Source organism: Carassius auratus, chromosome 34 (genome assembly GCF_003368295.1).
Source record: "Carassius auratus strain Wakin chromosome 34, ASM336829v1, whole genome shotgun sequence".
Lineage (NCBI taxonomy): Eukaryota > Metazoa > Chordata > Actinopteri > Cypriniformes > Cyprinidae > Carassius > Carassius auratus.
In genome coordinates, this window is record NC_039276.1 from 23,210,064 (window position 1) to 23,220,136 (window position 10,073).

Consider the following 10,073-nt stretch of genomic DNA (forward strand, 5'->3'; position numbering starts at 1 on the left):
GATGACATAACTGAATTCAATGATGAACTGCCTTTAACTATCATTTTGCATTATTGAGACACTGTTTTCCAAATGAATGTTGTTCAGTGCTTTGACGCAATGTATTTTGTTTAAAGCACTATATAAATAAAGGTGATTGATTGACAGAAGAAAACTAGATGAACAGAGAAAGCCACTTTGGACATGACCAAACCACACACACAGAGACAAAGACAGGTTTATGTAGGTTGTTCTATCATACTTACATATAGGACTAGTACAGAGATACACATATTCACTATTTGTATTTCGTTTTAAAAGGGAGGGAATACAATTTGCTTCCATAACAAAAAAAAAAAAAACAAAAAAAAAACAAAAAAAAAAAAATCACATGAGATACAGGGGATTTACTTATTTCACATTTATATAACCTAATGTTCATACTAATATGACCACTCAAGCACTTCTGGTGGCTTCACCACATTCTGGTTAATTCTAACACATTTTTTTTTTTTTTTTATTACAAAAGAAATTGCCATACACTTTCAGTAAACTGAAATATACTGTATTAAACATATGTAAATTATCAAACATGCATTAGTATAAATATACTGTACAATATGAAAAAAAAAAATTCATATGGGGGGTAAGACTAATCTTAAAATTTTAAGCAGAAGTCAAAGCTACTTCTAATTTGTAACTGCTATAACAGCTTATGTTAATTTTTAGTCAAAAGAGTAAAACAATTTAAAAGAAGAAATTAATTGTTTAGTGTGATTTGTGAACCTATTCAGAAGATTCATTGAAAATATTATACCAACTCTGTGTTTTGCAGTTAATGTTTATGAAATGGTGTAAAAGGTAGGCAACCTTAAACCTGCTAGGCTTTGGAATTTGGGAAATAATTTTAAATGACTTATCTGGAAGAGTAGCAGCACTGGAAACTTGTCATCTTAAAGAAATTGACAGAAAAAAAAAATGTTATGTAAAGAGTTCACTAAAACTAAAGCTTTACATTTTTATTTATTTATTTATTTATTCATTTTATCTTGCTTAGGTTGCTGAAATTTACCCACATCAGGATCACCTGTCAGTTTAAAGACTGATATGAAATCTGCTCCATGTAATTGTGTGTAGGCTTTTCTTTTATTAGTGAGCTTAAGAAAACATAAGGGTGAATAAATGATGACAATATTTCCATTTTCTGGTCCTAAACAATGCTGACTAGCACGCATTAAAAATAGGCTTTATTCATTCATCTAATTTAAATATTTATTTCAAAGTCAGCATCCATATTTTAGCGCAGTTCCTGTTTTTATGGCATTTGTTAAACTAGTAGTACAATCCATTCAGTATTCTGAGACTGATACGACGCCATTAATGAACACCATTAATAGAGTATGAGTTTTTACTGTTATTGAGACCAAAATGCACGAGTTCATTCTGATTAGTACCTGTCTGTCTGACTGGCATGCACTTCTGCTAGGCACATGGCTCAGAAGTGGGCGGGGCTCGTGACGTAAACAAACACTGGCATGTTCTAGACGGCGCACGGTTTCTCGGACCGCAGCTCAGTTGATCGTGACGCACCGCATTCGCGGCACAGTGCAAAGGACAGCTGCATATAGACGACATTCGGTTTCGGTTTGACGCTGAAGCAGTAATGAAACCCAGTGTGCCGACGGTAAATGGCTGATTCTGACGGAATTCCGTACCCACGCGTACGTTAAAAGAGCGTCAGTTCCTGTGATACGCGTCTTAGGAGTCGGGACGGACTAGAGCTTCAGCGAAATATCCCAGCACTGTTTACGGTAGCACGGCTCCTCCTGGCTGGATATACTTCTAAAAAAGGTAAAGGCTGTTAAAATAGGGCGTCCACGGGGATTTCTGGATCTCTGAAATGCTGTATTTATATTATAGAGAGGTGTGTGTGTGTGTGTGTGTGTGTGTGGAGGTGTTTGTGTTTGTGTGAGTGCTCTTGTTTTTGTGGCATATCAGGACACAACTTTGTATAATGACATGGGTATGACACAGGTATTACAAGGAGAGGTTGACTTCCATTTTTCTAAACGCTTATAAATCATACAGAATGAGTTTTTTTGAGAAAGTAAAAATGCACAAAGTTTCCTGTGAGGGTTAGGGTTAGGTATAGGGCCATAGAATACACAGTTTGTACAGTATAAAAACCATTACACCTATGGGATGTCCCCACTTTTCACAAAAACAAACGTGTGTGTGTGTGTGTGTGTGTGTGTGTGTGTGTGTGAGAAATGATCACCGTGTTTCACCAGCACCAGTTGTCTGCGGCCATATAGCCCACACAAATCGCTTTTCAACTTTGGGCTTGAAATAACATCACATTGTGTCCGGTTTCCAGAGAGCTCCAGACATGGGCAGGCCAGACTCCAGGGGAATACCAGTCTATATTCAGTCAATGAATCCATGTCCAGCACTTTGTGATAAACTGTCATAATGAGCAACAGTTCATTGGACTGCTATCATCCATAGCACTGCTTTTGAACAAAGTTCTGCTATTAGAAAATTAAAGTTAATAAAATAAACTCTTATTAATTATGTTTCATTATAATGATCAAAAAAGCAAGAAGTTGTTATGTTTGATGTCATGGGATTTGATTTGAATGATGCCTAACTTGCTCTTTCGCACATGTGAGTAACAGGTGGACATAGCCGAAGGTCGCAATGGTGGATTACTATGATGTGCTGGGAGTGTCACGAAATGCTTCTCCAGATGACATCAAGAAAGCGTAAGTTAAAACTGCCTTCTCTTATCAGTAGCTTGCAGCATTTCATGGACTTTGGCATTTTTGTTATTGAATGTAGCAAACTAAATTGGTCTCTAACAGATATATGTAGACTCAAGTATTTACTGTTTATCTTCATAAAGTATTCATCAGCAGTGAATTACACCACCACTTCAAAAGACACACTTTACTAAAGATAAGACTAATGCATTTTATAGTTTTGCCACTAGTTTTTATTTTCAGCTTTTCCTTCAAATGAAGAAGAATGATCAAGCTGAGATGCCTGAGTTGTAAAAAATGTACTAATTCGCAAAGGACTATATTAAACTTGACTTGGTCCTCAAAAATTCATGGTGGAAGATGCTAAAAACAAATATGAATCATGGCAGTCTAATATGTCAGTGTAATGTTTATGTAGAAGAAGATGGATGCAAGAATGTGTCATGTGAATGAGCCTTGAGCCTATATGTCTCTTCATCACAATCTTGAGATGCCAGTCAAGCTAAGTTTACTCATGTTTGTTTATGTTTGTGTATACAGTTACAGGAAACTGGCTCTACGGTGGCACCCTGACAAAAACCCAGACAACAAGGAAGAGGCGGAGTCTAAATTTAAGGAGATAGCAGAGGCCTATGAAGTTCTTTTAGACAGTAGGATGCTAGAAATTTGATCTCTACAGCAATTTAATTCATGATTAAATAACCTGAAAGCCTTAGGTCACTTATGGTGTTAATATATTTTTTTTCTTCTTCTAATTTTCAAGAAAGCAAACGAGATGCTTACGACAGATACGGTAGATCGGACATACCAAGCTCAGGTGAGGAGAACTTCATACTGCTTGATAGCGTCCTATTGTTAAATGTGCTTATGTGATATTTCAATGGTATTCTGCATCTGTTGTGTAGGCTCTGGAGGTTCTTCATTTCCTGATGACTTCCCAGGATTCAGCTTCACATTCCGCAGCCCAGACGAGGTGTTTCGAGAGTTCTTCGGAGGGCAGGACCCATTCGCAGACTTCTTTGGTGGGTTTTCAGGGAGTGAGTGGGTAGATATGCTGATCTTGAGTGTTTTCCCTTTCACCAGTGGTTCTCAAAAGCATGGTGCTATGGTCCACTAAGAGGTCTCTGCACACTTCCAGGGGGAGAGTGAATGAGAGAGAAATTTCCCTTGCTCTGTATCTTGCTCTCTCATAGGCTATAGCGATTTCATTTCCAGGGTATCGGGGTCGAATTGGCACTTCTCTTAGATCATTAGAATCATACAGTGTGTACTTATTATTACCCTCCTTAACCCTCTCTCTTTTTCTACACTCTCCCATTTTAGATGATTTCCCATTTGGTGGAATGCACAGTGGGTTTCACAGCTCCTCCTCCAGGCTTGGGCCTGGTCGCTTCTTCTCTTTCCCCTCAGCAAATGGTGGGTTTTTAAACTGGTTTCATGTTTATTTTTATATAATTATAGCATATGTAGTCAGTTTTCTCCCAGATTATTACTTAATTTAGGTGAACTTTGCTGAATATATCTTGATAAGTTTGGTTAAACAATTTGGTGAAAAACTCCAAGGCATGTTGTTGATATGAAAACATAGTTCCAATTGCTTTATATTTTATTTTTAATTTATTAAGAGCTGCTTTCATTTTTATTTTTTGATCAACAGCTGATTTTACCTCCTTCTCTTCTTCATTGGGTGGGATGGGCGGCATGGGAGGAGCAAACTTCAAGTCTGTTTGTACTTCCACCCGCATTGTCAATGGAAAACGCATTACCACAAAAAAGTCAGTCTGCTTCTCTTTATACAAATTTTGCCTACTGTTACCTTTTTTTCATTTGTGGTATGATTTAACAAAAAATACATTTACAGTATTTATTTGCAATTACAGAAATATGAACACATTACACATGAAGTTTGTTTTTGATGAAATTAGTAATTTAATCACAGTTGATGGAGAATAGTAAAAGTTGTTTTTCATCTTGTCATAATGTGAAGGCACGACTTACAGAAAATCAAAGCAATTCAAGTTTGTTTATGTAGTTTCTATTTATTGGTAAACATTACATTTCTTCCCTCAGGGTCCAGGAAAATGGCCAGGAGAGAACCGAGGTTGAGGAGGATGGGGTTTTGAAAACTGTCCTCATAAATGGTAATTTATTTAGTTTAGTTTTCGTTTAATGATACTATAAAACCAAAAGGCAATCTCTATAGTTAATGCTCATATTATGGTCTGTATTAAATTTTTTGTGATTGCTTCCATTGTCCTCGTTTGTAAGTCACTTTGGATAAAAGCGTCTGCTAAATGACTAAGTGTAAATGTAATGTTAATGCAATATTTCAGTTTTTACTGTATTTGGACCAATTAAATCCAGCTTGGTGAGAATAAAGCACTTTTCGGACGGGACTAGTTTTACAGGGGGTCATTAGAGAAGTCTGTGTTTCACAGACATGCTTGGTAATTGTAATCCCGTCCGAATCTGCCACGTCTGTGTTTTTCTCACACAGCCTCTGTGATAATTCCAGAGCAAATGACCTACTGTTTTCAGCAAACTCAGTGATCCTCTGAGAAAACTAATCCCGTCCGAATGCGAAAGTCTGTGATTGCCAGTGATATTTTATTTCACAACGCGTTTCCTTGTGTGTTTTGGCCAACGTGAATTGCACAATTCAGACCCTCCCACCACATAATAAACACGGAGATGTTAGTCCTGTCTGAACTGGTACATGAAAATCTCAGACGTGAGGTGGTAAGAATCGAAGGTTTAGAAAACTAGTCCCGTCCAAATAGGGCTTAAAAGTACACTTTTTTAAATATATTTTGGAGATTAATGCAACACTCTTGCATCCTGGTGCATACTGCATACATGATTTGAGCCGCACAGCCATACCAGAACATTTAATAAAATAAATAATAACAGATTTTCCTCCACCTTTTTACATTCCTGAATATTGATTTAAAACAGCATCTTAGGCCTGCATGTAGATTTAGCTTACTCGCTACATTTCATCCCAGCTTCTTGGATTTGCGTATGCAGATTTCTCATTACTTAACGTGTTGCTGCAGAACTTATCTGATATTTAGCTGTGTTTGTGTGTCCAGGTGTGGAAGATGCGAGTGCCTTAGCTCAGGAACGGAGTCGTAGAGAGCAGTCCATTCAGCCTCCCAAACAATCCCAGCATGCACTGCTCCGCCCCTCCAACAACAGCTCTCCTAATCCAGCTATACGCTCCTACAGCGCCGCCCCGTTCTGCCACTGCCCTGATGCTGGTGAAGATGAGGAGGACGAAGACCTGCAGATGGCGCTGGCCTACAGCTTGTCAGAGATGGAGGCCCAGCAGAGGGCAGAGGACGTGATCTCAGGTGCTGGGGCAGGGAGGGGGAAGCAGCCTGGTGGCGGGAAGGGTTCTGTTCAAAAAAACAAATATCAGAGAGAAGTGCTGGATAATTCAGAAAAAAGCACCCCTTCGTCTCCAGAGGATAGACTGATAGAACAGGGTCAGGCTAAAGGTTCAGAAAATGTTGTTGTCCAGAACAAGGAGAATGATAAAGTGGCGGCCAATGGGACTAATGAGAAAAAAAAGAGGAGAAAGTGTCAGTGTGTGGTGTGTTAGTAAGAATATGGAGAAAATCATGTTTCTGTGTGAAATTAACCTTATGTTTTCATTTTATGGTTGTTGCTTTGTTTTTTTCCTGAAGTTTTTGACTTACAGCTCTGTCTCTTATGGCATTGCACAAAGTTGACTGATGAAATTGTATTTTCTCGCATTGAGGTATGAGTAACAGGTGCCAAAATGTGTTTATCCACCACAGAGTCAGGACATTTTAAAGGAAATTTTGCAATATTTTAGAATTCCATGCACAAAATGTCCTGTTGTCTGACAGGTATCACTGAAATAGGTGTCTTGGGATATCATTTGGCAGCCTTCACTCTGTAAACGGTAAAAATAGTAAAGTCACTTTTGTAGCCAATTAAAAACACTGAATCACTTGGGATAGCTTGCATCAGGTTGACTGACGTGTCTTTACAGGGCGTGATTTGGGGATTTTGGAGAGCAGGTAAATGGTTAAAGAAAGTTATCAAAAAGGTAAAAGTTAACTTAATGGCTGAAATCTATTACAGCACCTTTAAATCTGATATTCAACATGACTTTTTGCTGCCAAACCAAGATAAATGCTCTGTGCTTACATTTTCACTTAGATTAAATAAATTGCTACTGAGTAAGTTTCTGAACTCTAGACCAGTGGTTCCCACAGTCTTGGAGAACCTAGATATATGAGGTAGCCTAATTTTAAAAGGGTTATTTCTAAACTTGGAAAAGTAATGTACATTAACTGTAAAACTCATGGTACCTTTTTAATATACAGTACAGACCAAAAGTTTGGACACACCTTCTCATTCAAAGAGTTTTCTTTATTTTCATGACTGTGAAAATTGTAGATTTACACTGAAGGCATCAAAACTATGAATTAACACATGTGGAATTATATATGGAATTATATACATAACAAAAAAGACTGAAACAACTGAAAATATGTCATATTCTAGGTTCTTCAAAGTAGCCACCTTTTGCTTTGATTACTGCTTTGCACACTCTTGGCATTCTCTTGGTGAGAGAGGTAGTCACCTGAAATGGTCTTCCAACAGTCTTGAAGGAGTTCCCCGAGAGATGCTTAGCACTTGTTGGCCCTTTTGCCTTCTGTCTGCGGTCCAGCTCACCCCTAAACCATCTCGATTGGGTTCAGGTCCGGTGACTTGTGGAGGCCAGGTCATCTGGAACAGCACCCCATCACTCTCCTTCTTGGTCAAATAGCCCTTGATGCCTTCAGTGTGACTCTACAATTTTCATAGTCATGAAAATAAAGAAAACTCTTTGAATGAGAAGGTGTGTATAAACTTTTGGTCTGTACTGTAGTTGTGTACGATTGGTGGTGCTGGAAGTCAGAAAGAAAATGTAATGACTTTTCTTAGTGTTCCAAAGCATATATCTGAAGATATCTTGTGGTGCAAAGCATATATATATATATATATATATATATATATATAAGATATCTTGCTGATTAGTTGACGTCCCATTCCCAATGAACCTTCCATTTTTTATTTTGTTTTTACCCGTGTTCACATTTACTAGTATTGTTCCTTTAAGAAAGGAGATTCTCTGATTTATGATTTTTTTTCTGTGTATTTGTTATTTCTTCATTCAAAGTACCTGTTGAATGTGAAATTGTGGTGGTGGTGGGGGGGGGGGGGGTTGCACAAATACCTAAATATAATCTGCCCCTGAGGGCTAATGTGTGATGCTAAAGTTGGCAATGAGTCAATGACTAATGGCTAGTCGGACATGTAAGAGGATGTAGATCCAGAATTATCTCGGTTAATGAGAATGTGCCAAATAACTGACAATGACTGAAAATAACTTGCATTATTAGCTTTATATGTGTCAGAATTACTCTGTATTATTGACATTTCATTTGTGCCTTTTTTGTTAGAATGGGAATGCATGGCTATTGTTGCCAATGCTATATCTCGCTTACAAGTTTGTGTATAAGTGAGTCGAAACACATTTAACTTTTTTACTTGTTTGTTCCATTATAACTATATATCAACTTTGTGATATAAAATGAACAATCAAAACATCAATACATGAACTAAGCTCAGAATGTTTTAATGTGATGCAATGTGAATATTAATAAAAAAAATATTTTGTGTAACTATCTAAACAGAAAAGAGGAAACTAAATCATTGGTTTGCAAAAAACTGTTATTTACATTTGAAAATGTTATGTAAGACATTGTTTTCTCAAAAGTATGAGTCAGAGGGCATATTCAGTGCTAAGAAAGTGCGATTTAAATGCCTAAATTGTTAATAAATGCTGTTTCAGTCATGCTGTTGCTAATATGAGGAACAATAAATGCTAACAAGTACATTCTGCTCATAAGAATTCATTTTAAATTGTCAAAATAAAAAGTATTTTTCATGGGCCGCACAGTTTATCTAATAAAATCTTTATGCTTTTAAATAAAATTTGGAGGATATAACTCAAATACAGCTGAGAGGCTTTGCATTATGTTAAATCCTTTTTTGCTTGCGGCTACAATCCACTATTCACTAGAAGCGTGTCATTCTCTGATTTTTTTTATTTCTCTGATTGTTTTCATTACTAGCACATTCCCACTCATATGTAAACCTCATGTGCATTTATTATGTTTAGTCATGATTGTTATGATTATGGTCATGATTATTCCCTTTATCTGACTCATTCTCCCTGCCATTACAGAGTCCGACTTCCAGGCCTTCACAGGCTGACCTGTGGCCGTGACCCCCTCTTACCTGCCAGAGGTAAAACGTAGTGTAGACGTCTGTGCAGCTCTTAAGCATAGTTTTCAGCTCTTCTCCCCATTCATAATTCATTACCATTTGTGTTTTTGTAATTATCTGAGATGTTCCTGCTGTAGAGCGTGCAGTATTCCAGGAAAATTTTGAACTCTACATGAGTCATTTGAACATTTGAATACTTAAGAAGGGTCAAAATAACAAACAGTCCTCAGTTTTATCACTCTGTGTTGTTTTAATTCATTCAACACCACACAGGAAACTGCGAGGCAACACTAATACTGGATTCATCCATCTGCTTTTAACAGGTGAAGCTTTCCCCGGTGCTCTGTTCTCTCTTTCTGCTTCTTTGTCTCTCTCTCTGCCTGGCACAGCTGCTGCTCAGAGCCTTTTCAAAGTTTTTTTGGGGAAACAAAAAAACCCAGGCAACACTACATAACGGTCAAAAATGTACGTGCAAAGTATGTGTGTTTGTGTATGAATGTGTTCGGAGAGGGAATACTGGATTACTTTTTAGATATTAAATTCATGGCCTGCACTGAACAAGTATATGAACTAATATAAAAATTAAAGCATCTTAAGGATGAAATTCAGTGACATTAACAATGAAGGATTCAAACCTGCAATAAATGTATAGTTGCACTTGAAATGCTATATTTGAGAATTTTAAATCTACAGAACTTGATAAAGGTTTATTATTTATTCAGAAGGGTTTCTTGTCTTTTAATTGAAACCTCTGCTTTTCATGACTCATTATTTCTGTTTTATATGCTACTAAGTTTTTAAAATGTTTTGTGAAATAATCTTCTCTCCAAGACTGCATGCAAAATACAGTTAAAGCAGTAATACTGTGAAATATTATTATAGTTTAAAATAACTGTTTTCTATGTGAATATATTTTAAAATGTTATTTATTCCTGTAATGCATGCTGAATTATCAGCATCATTACTCCAGTCTTCAGTGTCACATGATTTTTCAGAAATAATTATAATATGCTGATTTGAGGC

The 10,073-nt window shown here is 37.0% G+C and overlaps 1 protein-coding gene across 2 annotated transcripts; it reads left to right on the plus strand.

The window, feature by feature from the left end:
- The first annotated feature begins 1,504 nt into the window (after window positions 1-1,504).
- Window positions 1,505-9,876, plus strand: LOC113053567 (dnaJ homolog subfamily B member 6-like). Of its 2 annotated transcripts, XM_026218691.1 has the most exons (11): window positions 1,506-1,830; window positions 2,658-2,744; window positions 3,282-3,391; window positions 3,505-3,558; window positions 3,647-3,763; window positions 4,065-4,157; window positions 4,399-4,516; window positions 4,812-4,882; window positions 5,834-6,094; window positions 9,010-9,071; window positions 9,374-9,876. In XM_026218691.1, the coding sequence occupies exons 2-10, from the start codon at window positions 2,680-2,682 to the stop codon at window positions 9,036-9,038; spliced, it is 918 nt and encodes a 305-aa protein (XP_026074476.1). In that variant the 5' UTR covers window positions 1,506-1,830; window positions 2,658-2,679; the 3' UTR covers window positions 9,039-9,071; window positions 9,374-9,876. The 2 variants fall into 2 exon arrangements, with proteins under 2 accessions (XP_026074475.1, XP_026074476.1); XM_026218690.1 differs by lacking the exons at window positions 9,010-9,071; window positions 9,374-9,876 and having other exon boundaries at window positions 1,505-1,830; window positions 5,834-6,724.
- Window positions 9,877-10,073: the final 197 nt, after the last annotated feature.